The 14,332-nt window shown below is 59.0% G+C and overlaps 1 protein-coding gene across 5 annotated transcripts in view; it reads left to right on the top strand.

Moving 5' to 3' along the window:
* The first annotated feature begins 11,449 nt into the window (after positions 1-11,449).
* NPR2 (natriuretic peptide receptor 2) overlaps positions 11,450-14,332 on the top strand; it is a 53,232-nt gene continuing 50,349 nt past the window's right edge. For 4 of the 5 annotated variants that reach the window (XR_010602064.1, XM_065598578.1, XM_065598577.1 and 1 more), the window contains exon 1: positions 11,450-12,299. Coding sequence is in view for 4 of the 5 variants with exons in the window: in XM_065598578.1 (XP_065454650.1) it covers positions 11,603-12,299 (697 nt within the window). In the remaining variant the exon portion in view is untranslated. Of the gene's footprint in view, positions 12,300-14,092; positions 14,281-14,332 lie in introns of those variants that run through there. The other variant, XM_065598580.1, reaches the window with a different exon arrangement.

The raw sequence follows: 14,332 nt of genomic DNA, 5'->3' as shown, positions 1-14,332 counted from the left end.
GCCCACTTCTTCGGATGCATATAGAATGGAACATATATTGAGGAGATATATATACACACATACAGAGAGCAGAAACGGGTGGGAGTTGTCTTACCACCTCTGAGAGGCCAATTAATTAAGAGAAAAAAAACTTTTGAAGTGATAATCAAGCTAGCCCAGTACAGACAGACAGTTAGATAACAAGTGTGAGAATACTTACAAGGGGAGATAGATTCAATGTTTGTAATGGCTCAACCATTCCCAGTCCTTATTCAAACCGGAGTTGATTGTGTCTAGTTTGCATATCAATTCTAGCTCAGCAGTTTCTCGTTGGAGTCTGTTTTTGAAGTTTTTCTGTTGTAATATAGCCACCCGCAGGTCTGTCACTGAATGACCAGACAGGTTAAAGTGTTCTCCCACTGGTTTTTGAGTATTTTGATTCCTGATGTCAGATTTGTGTCCATTAATTCTTTTGCGTAGAGACTGTCTACGTAAGGAGACAGACCTGTCCTCGCTTACAGACAACCCCCCAACCTAAAGCAAATACTCACCAGCAACCACACATCACTGAACAAAACCACTAACCCAGGAACCTATCCTTGTAACAAACCCCGATGTCAACTCTGTCCACATATCTATTCCAGTGACATCATCATAGGACCTAATCACATCAGCCATACCATCAGGGGCTCGTTCACCTGCACATCTACCAATGTGATATATGCCATCATGTGCCAGCAATGCCCCTCTGCCATGTACATTGGCCAAACCGGACAGTCTCTACGCAAAAGAATTAATGGACACAAATCTGACATCAGGAATCAAAATACTCAAAAACCAGTGGGAGAACACTTTAACCTGTCTGGTCATTCAATGACAGACCTGCGGGTGGCTATATTACAACAGAAAAACTTCAAAAACAGACTCCAACGAGAAACTGCTGAGCTAGAATTGATATGCAAACTAGACACAATCAACTCCGGTTTGAATAAGGACTGGGAATGGTTGAGCCATTACAAACATTGAATCTATCTCCCCTTGTAAGTATTCTCACACTTGTTATCTAACTGTCTGTCTGTACTGGGCTAGCTTGATTATCACTTCAAAAGTTTTTTTTCTCTTAATTAATTGGCCTCTCAGAGGTGGTAAGACAACTCCCACCTGTTTCTGCTCTCTGTATGTGTGTATATATATCTCCTCAATATATGTTCCATTCTATATGCATCCGAAGAAGTGGGCTGTAGTCCACGAAAGCTTATGCTCTAATAAATTTGTTAGTCTCTAAGGTGCCACAAGTCCTCCTGTTCTTCTTTTTGCGGATACAGACTAACACGGCTGCTACTCTGAAACCTCTGTAACTTTTCTAAGTGATTTTTAACTTGTTCTTTTTTTATTTTATCCGCTAAACCTACCCCCTTCCCATTAGCATTCACTATGTTAGGCATTGCTTCAGACTTCTCGGTGAAGACCGAAACAAAGAAGTCATTAAGCATCTCTGCCATTTCCAAGTTTCCTGTTACTGTTTCTCCCTCTTCACTAAGCAGTGGGCCTACCCTGTCTTTGGTCTTCCTCTTGCTTCTAATGTATTGATAAAAAGTCTTCTTGTTTCCTTTTATTCCCGTAGCTAGTTTGAGCTCATTTTGTGCCTTTGCCTTTCTAATCTTGCCCCTGCATTCCTGTGTTGTTTGCCTATATTCATCCTTTGTAATCTGTCCTAGTTTCCATTTTTTATATGACTCCTTTTTATTTTTTAGATCGTGCAAGATCTCGTGGTTAAGCCAAGGTGGTCTTTTGCCACATTTTCTATCTTTCCTAACCAGCGGAATAGCTTGCTTTTGGGCCCTTAATAGTGTCCCTTTGAAAAACTACCAACTCTCCTCAGTTGTTTATCCCCTCAGTCTTGATTCCCATGGGACCTTACCTATCAGCTCTCTGAGCTTCCCAAAATCTGCCTTCCTGAAATCCATTGTCTCTATTTTGCTGTTCTCCCTTCTACCCTTCGTTAGAATTGCAAACTCTATGATTTCATGATCACTTTCACCCAGGCTGCCTTCTACTTTCACATTCTCAACGAGTTCCTCCCTATTTGTTAAAATCAAGTCTAGAACAGCTTCCCCCCTAGTAACTTTTTATTTCAGAAGGTTGAAAAAGTTGTCTCCAATGCAGTCCAAGAATTTGTTGGATAGTCTGTGCCCCGCTGTGTTATTTTCCCAACATATATCCGGATAGTTGAAGTCCCCCATCACCACCAAATCTTGGGCTTTGGATGATTTTGTTAGTTGCTTGAAAAAAGCCTCATCCACCTCTTCCACCTGGTTAGGTGGCCTGTAGTAGACTCCTAGCATGACATCTCCCTTGTTTTTTGCCCCTTTAAGCCTAACCCAGAGACTCTCAACACTTCCGTCTCCTATGTCCATCTCTACCTCAGTCCAAGTGTGTACATTTTTAATATATAAGGCAACACCTCCTCCCTTTTTCCCCTGTCTATCCTTCCTGAGCAAGCTGTACCCATCCACACCAACATTCCAATCATGTGTATTATCCCACCAAGTTTCAGTGATGCCAACAATGTCATAGTTGTATTTATTTATTAGCACTTCCAGTTCTTCCTGCTTATTCCCCATACTTCTCGCATTTGTATATAGGCATCTAAGATACTGGTTTGATCTTTCCTCCCAGTTTTGTCCTGACTCTCCTTTCTCTCTGCCAATATAGCCCACACTCCCTCTTGTTATTGGTTATAGCCGGTTATTGGGGTAACCGGTTTTATGAATGAATGTTGTTTCATTCATAAAACTTTACTTATGAAGTTATATTAATAAAGTGAACAATTAAAACCAATTTCATTTATCAGTTCTACATCTGCACGTAACGAGCACTGATGGGCCTGACTTTCGCATTTAAATCTGTGCAGCTCCATGCACAAAACCGCATGTGCAGTCGCCTGGCTGATGGGCAGGTGCAATGCCGGGACGTGCACACACCTGTGATCAGAGAGGGGGCACACCAGGTGTTTAGGCATGGAACTGTGCACCCCGCAGGCCCTGGGCGAAAGGCCAGCTCTGTGCACAGACGGGCCTGGCGTTCTGTGGGGAGTGTCTTTCTCCCTTCGTGTGTGCTCTCTACAGAGACAGGCCGGGGTCTCGCCCTCTCCAGGGCTGGGTGGAGAACTGCAATGGCCTGTCTGCACAGCTCCCCGAGCGGGAGGGAAGTTTGGGGCTGGTGTGAGCTCCGGAGGCAGGTGCGACATGATGCTGCAGAACAGCCCAGCCCCAGCTGCACCACGACTTCGCTGGGGCCAGGCCCGAACGGAGCCCCAGCACTAGGCCTGGGACACTCCCTGGCTTCAGTCAGGCAGGGACCCCCCAGCACTGAGCGGCTGGGCGGCAGGCACGGGGCGGCCGGCTGACGGGGGAAGGACAGGAGTCTGGTGGTGCCCCCTTTCCTGGGGGGAAACAGCCACTCCGAGCTGCATCCCCGCCCCCCCGATCCAGAGGAGTTTGTGGGGGAGGGAGGAGGGAGCAGCTCACAGGAGGGGAGAGGGAACAGAAAGAGCCCTGCCTGCTCCCTGCAGCCCCCACCTGGGAAGGGGCCGAGTAGGGTGAGGGGCCCCTGGAGGAGCCGGCCTGGGTGGGGGTAGAACTAATGTCGGAGCAGAGCAGGGCAGAATTAATTGCTGTGGGGGGGGCTGGGAGCCCAGTGCTGAATCCAGCTCCCTGTAACTTGATCTCAGTCGCCTTGTTCCAGCTCCAGAAATGTGGGTTGCTGGCAGGAGCGCGGAGGCCGTGAGGCGCTGGGGGAGCTCGACAGCCAGAGGCCAGGCCAAAAGGCACACGCTCCTCGTGTGAAGATTTGTGGGGCTGGCTCGTGCAGTATGACCTTGGGGGCCACATCCCGCAGGCTTGGCTCCTTGGCCGGCTGCCCCGGGAGCTGATGGGAGCTGGAGGGAGCCTGGATTTCCCCCGGTGGCCACCAGGTGTCACCTCATGTCAGTAAAGCCACCCCATAGCTGGCCGGGGGCACTGAGGCAGCCCCAGAGAGGGAGAGCAGGCCCCAGCCCCGGGGTGCGGCTCTGGGGCAGAGCAGGGGGCTCCACGTGTGGGCCCACGAGTGACGGCCGGGGCGCTCTGGAAGCATAGGTGTAGTTTGATGTCTACAGTAGAACTCAGCGTTACGACCCCTCGAGGATGGAGGGTTTGTAACTCTGAAACGGGCGAAACTCGGACAAAACCTCCTGGTTCCTTCCAAAGTTACAGCAGAACAGTGACTTACTGCAGCTTCGAAACGTTTCTGTGCAGAAGGAAAATGCTGCTTTTACCCATGTGAGTTTAAATGAAAGACGCACGGGAAACAGTTTCCTTCCCCATCAAAGCTTTTGTAAACTTGCCCTTCATCTTGTAGTAGTTCACGTTTAACAGAGAACTGTGCGGGATTCGCTTCATTTATTTTATTTCTTTACTGGTCTCTGCTGCTGCCCGACTGTACTTCCGGATCCAATGAGGTGTGTGCTGACCGGCCAGTTTGTAACCCTGCTGTCCGTAACTCCGGGGTTCTGCTGTATATTTGGGTGGGGCAGCTCCGGTAAGGCCAATGGGGCCGTGTGTGTGTGTGGGGGGGGAATTCTACACCTGCCCCAAGCTTGCAGTCTGGGGGGACTATGCCCCCCCACCCTCCCCAAACTACACCCATGGTTGGAATGTGCCCATTGGGGCCGGGGCTTCACCCCACGGAGGGCCCTGCCCCACCTGCAACCTCCCTCAGGCCTAGTGTCTGTGCCTGAGGGCAGGGATGGGGGGAAATTACCCCCACCCCACTGTGCACTGTTTTCCCCACCCCACAAACCACTGCCCACCCTCCCCTACTGGGCCCTGTCCCATCCCCCAACTAGGCCTTGCCCCCCCCCCACCACAGCCCACTGCTCCCACCTCCACCAGGCCCCTCCTTGTCACCCACATAGAAGAATAGACTATCAGGGTTGGAAGGGACCTCAGGAGGTATCTAGTCCAACCCCCTGCTCAAAGCAGGACCAATTCCCAACTAAATCATCATCTTTGTCAAGCCGGGCCTTAAAAATCTCCAAGGAAGGAGACGCCACCTCCCTAGGTAACGCATTCCAGTGTTTCACCACCCTCCTAGTGAAATAGTGTTTCCTAATATCCAACCTGGACCTCCCCCACTGCAACTTGAGACCATTGCTCCTTGTTCTGTCATCTGCCACCACTGAGAACAGCCGAGCTCCATCCTCTTTGGAACCCCCCTTCAGGTAGTTGAAGGCTACTATCAAATCCCCCCCTCATTCTTCTCTTCTGGAGACTAAACAGTCCCAGTTCCCTCAGCCTCTCCTCTTAAGTCATGTGCTCCAGACCCCTAATCATTTTTGTTGCCCTCCGCTGGACTCTTTCCAATATTTCCACATCCTTCTTGTAGTGTGGGGCCCAAAACTGGACACAGTATTCCAGATGAGGCCTCACCAATGTCGAATAAAGGGGAATGATCACGTCCCTCGATCTGCTGGCAATGCCCCTACTTATACAGCCCAAAATGCCGTTAGCCTTCTTGGCAACAAGGGCACACTGTTAACTCATATCCAGCTTCTCGTCCACTGTGACCCCTAGGTCCTTTTCTGCAGAACTGCTGCTTAGCCATTCGGTCCCTAGTCTGTAGCAGTGCATGGGATTCTTCCGTCCTAAGTGCAGGACTCTGCACTTGTCCTTGTTGAACCTCATCAGGTTTTTTTTGGCCCAATCCTCTAATTTGTCTAGGTCCCTCTGTATCCGATCCCTACCCTCTAGTGTAGCTACCACGCCTCCTAGTTTAGTGTCATCTGCAAACTTGCTGAGAGTGCAGTCCACACTATCCTCCAGATCATTAATAAAGATATTAAACAAAACCGGCCCCAGGACCGACCCTTGGGGCACTCCGCTTGAAACCGGCTGCCAACTAGACATAGAGCCATTGATCACTACCCGTTGAGCCTGACGATCTAGCCAGTTTTCTATCCACCTTACAGTCCATTCATCCAGCCCATACTTCTTTAACTTGGCGGCAAGAATACTGTGGGAGACCGTATCAAAAGCTTTGCTAAAGTCAAGGAATAACACGTTGTGACGTTATTGACATAAACTGGGACCGTATAGATCATTGTTGCAACCAAGGTCCTGTAGTGGCACCCAAATCTTGTATAAAGGGGGTCAAATGGGGTGTCTAGGACAAGGTTATGGTTTACTGGTTATGATTATGCTGTCTATATGTGTGTATCAGTTTTGTAGTTGAAGTTATGAATATTGGCTCTATACTGTCTGTATGGCGAATATTGGCTCTATACTGTCTGTATGGCAAACTTATGCTATGCTGCTGGGTGACATCCCAGACAAGCTGAGATTAGCTCTGCCTAGCCTGCTTGATGGCCCATTAAGGACCATCAGCTCTACAATGGACCCATTGAGAGAAGGCAGATACGCCTTGTAACGCAGCAAAGTATGCAGGGACTGGCCCATGTGACTCCAGACGCCATTTTGCTGTAATTTTCCACAGTAAGAACAAAGAGGTGTTCTTACACCTGGAAAAGACTATATAAGGCTGATGCCTCATCTCCATCTGGTCTTCAATCCTGCTTCATACCTCTGGAGGAACTTTGCTACAAGCTGAAGCTTTGAACAAAGGACTGAGGACCCATCCCAGCGGGGGATGTATTCCAGAGACTTGATTTGAACCTGCAGTTTATTCCATCGCTGCTGCAAGCCTGAACCAAGAACTTTGCCATTACTGTATGTAATTGATTCCATTTAACCAATCCTAACTCTCATCTCTATCTTTTTCCTTTTACGAATAAACCTTTAGATTTTAGATTCTAAAGGATTGGCAGCAGCGTGATTTGTGGGTAATACCTGATTTGTATATTGACCTGGGTCTGGGGCTTGGTCCTTTGGGATCAGGAGAACCTTTTTTCTTTTACTGGGGTATTGGTTTTCATAACCATTTGTCCCCATAACGAGTGGCACTGGTGGGAGTACTGGGAAACTGGAGTGTCTAAGGAGATTGCTTGTGAGACTTGCGGTTAGCCAGTGGGGTGAGACCGAAGGCCTCCTAGTCTGGCTGGTTTGGTTTGCCTTAGAGGTGGAAAAAACCCCAGCCTTGGGCTGTAACTGCCCTATTTAAGCAATTTGTCCTGAGTTGGCACTCTCAGTTGGGTTCCGCCAGAACCGCATTGTCACACACGTCCACTGCTTTCCCCTCATCCACAGACCCAGTTATCTCGTCATAGAAGGCAATTAGGTTAGTCAGGCACGACTTCCCCTTGATGAATCCATGCTGACTGTTCCTGATCACTTTCATCTCCTCTAAGTGTTTCATAATTGATTCCTTGAGGACCTGCTCCATGATTTTTCCAGGGATTGAGGTGAGGCTGACTGGCCTGTAGTTCCACGGATCCTCCTTCTTCCCTTTTTTAAAGATGGGCACTACATTAGCCTTTTTCCAGTCATCCGGGACCTCCCCCGATCACCATGAGTTTTCAAAGATAATGGCCAATGGCTCTGCAAGCACATCCGTCAACTCCTTTAGCACCCTCGGATGCAGTGCATCCGGCCCCATGGACTTGTGCTCATCCAGTTTTTCTAAATAATCCCGAACCACTTCTTTCTCCACAGAGGGCTGGTCACCTCCTCCCCATGCTGTGCTGCCCAGTGCAGCAATCTGGGAGCTGACCTTGTTCGTGAAGACAGAGGCAAAAAAAGCATTGAGTACATTAGCTTTTTCCACATCCTCTGTCACTAGGTTGCCTCCCTCATTCAGTAAGGGGCCCACACTTTCCTTGACTTTCTTCTTGTTGCTAACATACCTGAAGAAACCCTTCTTGTTACTTTTAACATCTCTTGCTAACTGCAACTCCAAGTGTGATTTGGCCTTCCTGATTTCACTCCTGCATGCCTGAGCAATATTTTTATACTCCTCCCTGGTCATTTGTCCAATCTTCCACTTCTTGTAAGCTTCTTTTTTGCATTTAAGATCAGCAAGGATTTCACTGTTTAGCCAAGCTGGTCGCCTGCCATATTTACTATTCTTTCTACACATCGGGATGGTTTTTTCCTGCAACCTCAATAAGGATTCTTTAAAATACAGCCAGCTCTCCTGGACTCCTTTCCCCGTCATGTTATTCTCTCAGGGGATCCTGCCCATCTGTTCCCTGAGGGAGTCAAAGTCTGCTTTTCTGAAGCCCAGAGTCCCACGCACACCACAGGGCACTGCCCCTCCCCCACTGGGCACTGCTCCCCCTGATGGGCACTGCCCCTGCCAGGCCTCCCCTCTTCCTCTGAACCCTTTTCTCTCCCTGTTTGTCAAGCCCATCCTCGGCCCTTTGTACTTCTGTGTCTGCTTCCCCCCTCCCCGGGTCCTATCTGCTCCTGGGAGCTCCGAGCACCACTCCCCAGCATCACTGACAGCTCCTTGTGCGTGGATCAGTGGGCACCAGGGGGGGCAGGGGACTGGTGCCCCCTGCACATCAGGCCAGGCTCTTTCCCACAGCCCTGCTGCAGGCTGCAGCCCGGGCCCCCGGGGAAGCTGCGTCTGTGGCGGGGTGGGGAGCAGCTCTCACATCTGCTGCCGAGTTTACGAGCGTTGGCGTTGCGTGCAGCAGGCCCTGCTCCAGGGCCGGCCCCGCAGGACCATGGGGCCTGCCCAGGAATGAGAGGAATGCTGCGTGCAGCGCGAGACAGACACATGCAAACCTGCTTTGTGCTGCGCGGCCCAGGCCGGGCGCTGGGCACCGGCCCCAGCTCCAGGGCCCCAGACAGACGCGCCTGCTCCCCCAGCCCAGCGCTTCCTCTCACAACAGCAGCCTGGAGAAAACAGGAGGTGGCAGCCAGACAGGAGGGTGGCCACAGGCACCCGTAGTGCATTTGGGTGCAACCCCCAATGGGCAGGGCCATTCCAGCCCTTTGCCACTGGGCGACTCCTGCAGAGCCTGCCTGAACTCGGGCTCTGAGCCCTGCTTCTGGAGGGGACCGAGCGCCCTTCCCTCAGAGCCTGTTGGGCCGTGTCGGCCCGAGAGCCTCTCCTTGCCTGGGGAGGGGTGATGCCAGTGGGCTGGGGCAGGGCTGCGGGTTATGCTGGCTGATCAGGGGTTTCCGGGCTCTGTGAGGGAGGCAGCGGGGCGCGTAGGGTGCTGTGTCTAGAGGCACACACTTGTACAGCGTGGGGGCTCTTTGGTGATCACTGGCTCCTTGCGCTGGCCTCAGGGCAGAGCCGGTCAGGCAGTCCCACAGAGACCTCAGCCCCCTAGGGCATTCGGGCAAGGGCACAGCTCAGCTCTCAACGGGCGACTCACCAGGGACGAGGCTGGGAGGGGATTTGGGGGGCAGGACAGGCTCTGAGGCGGCTGAAGGCAGCGTGTCTGAGGGGGAGCCAGGGACGAGGCTGGGAGGGGATTTGGGGGGCAGGACCGGCTCTGAGGCAGCTGAAGGCAGCGTGTCCGAGGGGGGAGCCAGGGACGAGGCTGGGAGGGGATTTGGGGGGCAGGACTGGCTCTGAGGCAGCTGAAGCCAGCGTGTCCAAGGGGGGAGCCAGGGACGAGGCTGGGAGGGGATTTGGGGGGCAGGACCGGCTCTGAGGCAGCTGAAGGCAGCGTGTCCGAGGGGGGAGCCAGGGACGAGGCTGGGAGGGGATTTGGGGGGCAGGACCGGCTCTGAGGCAGCTGAAGGCAGCGTGTCCGAGGGGGGAGCCAGGGACGAGGCTGGGAGGGGATTTGGGGGGCAGGACAGGCTCTGAGGCGGCTGAAGGCAGCGTGTCCGAGGGGGGAGCCAGGGACGAGGCTGGGAGGGGATTGGTGGGGGGGCTCCCAAGCAGCTCCAGTTGTTTGGAACCTCAGATCCGAAGTTTTACGGAGCTCATAAAATACTTCCCATGGAAACGTCTGGCAGTAACCAGGCCGATGAGCTAGAGCGGCAGAGACCAGGGGAGTACCCGCAAGCTGCTCAGACGGGTGTAAGAGCCCTCCTGGGCCTGCCCCGTGCTCTCCAGGGAAGGGCCACTGCAGCTGAGCCCAGGGCTCGTCCCCCGGCCACCCTCCCACGCTACAGCTGCGGTTCCCAGGCTGCCAGATGTTGCACACCCGCACTGGTGCTACCGCGGACACCCAGTGCACTGGAGTCGCCCCTGGGGAGCTGTGCTGAGCACGGGCTCCCAGCTCGCTCTGCGCCCTGGAGCCGCCCGAATTCCCGCCAGCAGCGCCCCTGGAGCCCACGCGTGGGAGTCTGCCGAGGCTGCGGCCTGCTGAGAAAACAGCCGTAGCCGGGCCCCGAGCGCGTAGGCCCAGGCCTGCCCAGGGGAGAGCAGCTCTGCAGCCCCTCTGCCCTGCAAGGCAGGGTGCTGGACCCCGTCCCATCCACACCCCCAACGCGCTCGGGTGCTCGCACCCATGGGACCACGAGGCCTCCTGCTCCAGGTGTGTGAGGAGCAGAGCTCGGCGCGGCACAGCTCCACTCTGAGTTTGCCAGCTGAGAGCGCCTCTGCCCCCCCCCCCCCACATGCTCTGGCTCCAGTCCTGTGCCAGTGCCCTGTAAGCTACACGGCACAGCGACTCCCCCACCGGGGACAGTGCTAGAGGCCGTGGGTACATGGGAGGGGCGCAGGGGGAGCGCAGGGGCTGCACCTGGTTTGACAGCTGGGGGCTGCAGTTCTGCTGGGGAAGTACCATCCAAGGGCTTGGGGAGGGTCTGGGGAGTGGCTCCGCGGGGGCACAGGTTGGGGAAGGCGCCAGGCAGGGATGGGGGCACTAGTGGAAGCTAGGGGGAGGATGATATGGAGGGGAGCCTGGTCCTGCTGCCCGCAGGGGGATACTCCTGATGGTGGCTTGATGCAGAGGCTCACCCCCTAGGACCACAGCTCCCGTCACACCCCGTCCCGCAGTGGCGGGTCCGGCTGGGGACTGGGTGCCCTGAGCTCCCAGAACAGGCAGCCCACCCCGGAGAGGCGGAGTGCCCCTTCCACCCCCTGGGGCGTTGACTCTTGTCCCTAAGGATGGCGGAGCGCTGTAAGCTTTCAGCGGGGAGCCGGTGAATGTGCTTCCTCCCCCGTGACCGCCTGCAGCCCGGGGGCGTCCCGGCCGCGCTCCAGGATTTGGTGCCAGGATCGTGGGGCCAGCGCGCGAGGCGCCCACGGGCTACAGCCGCCCACGGGCTACAGCCGCCGGCCCCGATCCCCGCAGCCCCCAGCTGAGCGCTGGCCTGGGGCGAGGCTGGCCGAGGGGGCGCCCAGCTCTACCGGGCCGCGGATCCGCCTTCAAGCCCCGGTGCCGAGCCCCGCGGGCCGCCCCGGCCCTGGCCAGCGCGCAGCCCGGGGAGGGACCGGCGGGCGGGCACCGGCGGGCGGCTGGGTCGCTCCTGGCGGCGGCGGAGGCGGCAGGGGGCGCTGGGCGGCTCCGCGGCGGCGGGCTCTGTGCAGTCACGTCCGGAGGGAGGCGCAGGGCAGCGGGGGCCGGGGCCGGGGCCGGGCCGGGGGAGGAGGCGCCTCTCCTGGGGAGCTCGGCGCATTCGGAGCCAGCGGCGGCCGAGGGAGCAGGAGCCGCGTCCGGAGCGTGGCACCGACAGCCCCGCACGGCTCCCCCCGGGGCAGGCTCGGGCCCCCCATGGCGCCGCCGCTGCTGCTCCTGGCCGCGCTCTGGGCCGCCGGGCGCGCCGAGCCCGAGGACGCGAACCGCAGCCTGAGCCTGGCCGTGGTGCTGCCGGAGCGCAACGTGAGCTACCCGTGGGCCTGGCCGCGCGTGGGCCCCGCCATCCGCCTGGCGCTCGAGGCGCTGGAGCGCGGCGACCCCCCGCTGCTGCCCGGCCCGCTCGCCGTCCGCCTCCACTTCAGGAGCTCGGAGCTGGAGGGCGCCTGCTCCGAGTACGTGGCGCCCCTCAACGCCGTGGACCTGAAACTCTACCACGACCCCGACGTGCTCTTCGGGCCGGGCTGCGTCTACCCGGCCGCCTCGGTGGGGCGCTTCGCCTCGCACTGGCGCCTGCCGCTCATCACGGCCGGGGCCGTGGCCACGGGCTTCAGCCACAAGCGGGAGCACTACGGCACCACGGTGCGCACCGGGCCCTCCGCGCCCAAGCTGGGCGCCTTCGTCTCGCAGCTCCACGCGCACTTCAACTGGAGCGCCCGCGCCGCGCTGCTCTACGCCGACCACAAGACCGACGACCGGCCCTACTACTTCACCATCGAGGGCGTGTACCAGGAGCTGCAGGACGCGCTCAACCTCACCGTGCGCTACCACATCTACGCGCCCGACGAGGGCGGCGCCGACGCGGCCATGCACTTCCTCCGGGCCAGCGGGCGCGGTGAGTGCGCGGGGCAGCGCGGGGCGCACGGGCAGAGGGGGCCCGGGCTGCAGCGGGACGGCCGGGCGCACTCGTGGCTCGGTTCCCGAGGGATCCGCACCCCCGTTTTGCTCCCTGGGTGGGCACTGAGGGCGCGCGCAGCCCTTGGGAAATTGGGCTGAGTGTCCGCGCAGGAGGTATCGCCGGGCCGTCAGCGGAGCAGGAGGCATCGCCGCGCCCGGAGGAGTCCTGCTACCAGCCCGGGGTTCCGCCCGGTGCCCGGACACCAGCCACGCCTTGGTCTCCTCCCCGCTCCATGGCACCTGACACAGCGCCCCACAGCCCCTGCCCGGCCCCCTGCGAGGGGCAGCCCCCCGCCGCCTCCAGCTCAGAAGCACCAGCCGCCCAGCTCTGCTCGGGCCCCGGCGCGGACCCAGCCTCCCCGGCGCTGTGGCCGTCCGGCGGTCCCGGGGGGCGGAGCGGGGACAAGCGGCCGAGCCGGAGCCGGGGCAGGGACCGAGCGCGAGGGCGGCTCAGCTCTGGGGGGGCCGGAGAGTAAATGGACCTGGCCGGGTGGGGCGGGGCCCGCAGGAGCCAGGAGAGACCCCAGCGACTCCGGGGGTGAGACCGGCCAGAGGGGAACGAACTAGCCCGGACTGAGCTGCACGACCCCCCAGCCACCGGGCTGCGCCTTACAGGAACCGCACCCCTCTGGCGCAGCCCGCCCCCCACAGGCTGTGTAGGCCTGGCTCTGGTGTGGGGTCCCGGGCTGTTCCAGGGGCACCCCGGTCCCGTCCCGGCAGTGTGGCTCAGGGGCACTGGGTGGGACTTTATTATTATTATTTGTGATAGCAGCACTTAGACCCCGTCCGAGGTCGGGGCCCCCGTCGGGCCGGGCGCTGCCCAGAGCCCGTCCGAGGTCGGGGCCCCCGTCGGGCCGGGCGCTGCCCAGAGCCCGTCCGAGGTCGGGGGCCCCCGTCGGGCCGGGCGCTGCCCAGAGCCCGTCCGAGGTCGGGGGCCCCCGTCGGGCCGGGCGCTGCCCAGAGCCCGTCCGAGGTCGGGGGCCCCCGTCGGGCCGGGCGCTGCCCAGAGCCCGTCCGAGGTCGGGGGCCCCCGTCGGGCCGGGCGCTGCCCAGAGCCCGTCCGAGGTCGGGGGCCCCCGTCGGGCCGGGCGCTGCCCAGAGCCCGTCCGAGGTCGGGGGCCCCCGTCGGGCCGGGCGCTGCCCAGAGCCCGTCCGAGGTCGGGGGCCCCCGTCGGGCCGGGCGCTGCCCAGAGCCCGTCCGAGGTCGGGGGCCCCCGTCGGGCCGGGCGCTGCCCAGAGCCCGTCCGAGGTCGGGGGCCCCCGTCGGGCCGGGCGCTGCCCAGAGCCCGGCCGAGGTCGGGGGCCCCCGTCGGGCCGGGCGCTGCCCAGAGCCCGGCCGAGGTCGGGGGCCCCCGTCGGGCCGGGCGCTGCCCAGAGCCCGGCCGAGGTCGGGGGCCCCCGTCGGGCCGGGCGCTGCCCAGAGCCCGGCCGAGGTCGGGGGCCCCCGTCGGGCCGGGCGCTGCCCAGAGCCCGGCCGAGGTCGGGGGCCCCCGTCGGGCCGGGCGCTGCCCAGAGCCCGGCCGAGGTCGGGGGCCCCCGTCGGGCCGGGCGCTGCCCAGAGCCCGGCCGAGGTCGGGGGCCCCCGTCGGGCCGGGCGCTGCCCAGAGCCCGGCTGAGGTCGGGGCCCCCGTCGGGCCGGGCGCTACACTGATGCAGCGAGAGACAAGCAGAGGGGAGGGGAGCAGCGCAATAGTGGTGAAGGACATGCTAGTGCCATGATGGGGGCGGGGTTTGGCCTGGGCAGAGCCTGGGGAAGGCACCATGGGCTAAAACCCCCTTGCAGGGAGCGGCAGAGCAGTGCCAATCTCTGAGCTGTCATGCGCCCTCTGGGCCAGGCTGGGCAGTGTCACCTTCTCCGGCCCCAGCCCGGTCCCCGAGAGGGGCAGCTGCAAGGGAGCAGAGCATGGAGCTGGAAACAAGTGCGTGACTTTTCCCGGCAGCTGGCTGGAGCTGGGATTCCAGGCCCGGGTG

The sequence above is a fragment of the Chrysemys picta genome, chromosome 6 (genome assembly GCF_011386835.1).
Source record: "Chrysemys picta bellii isolate R12L10 chromosome 6, ASM1138683v2, whole genome shotgun sequence".
Lineage (NCBI taxonomy): Eukaryota > Metazoa > Chordata > Testudines > Emydidae > Chrysemys > Chrysemys picta.
The sequence above is the reverse complement of the archived record's forward strand: the minus strand, read 5'-3'. Positions and strand labels throughout refer to the sequence as shown.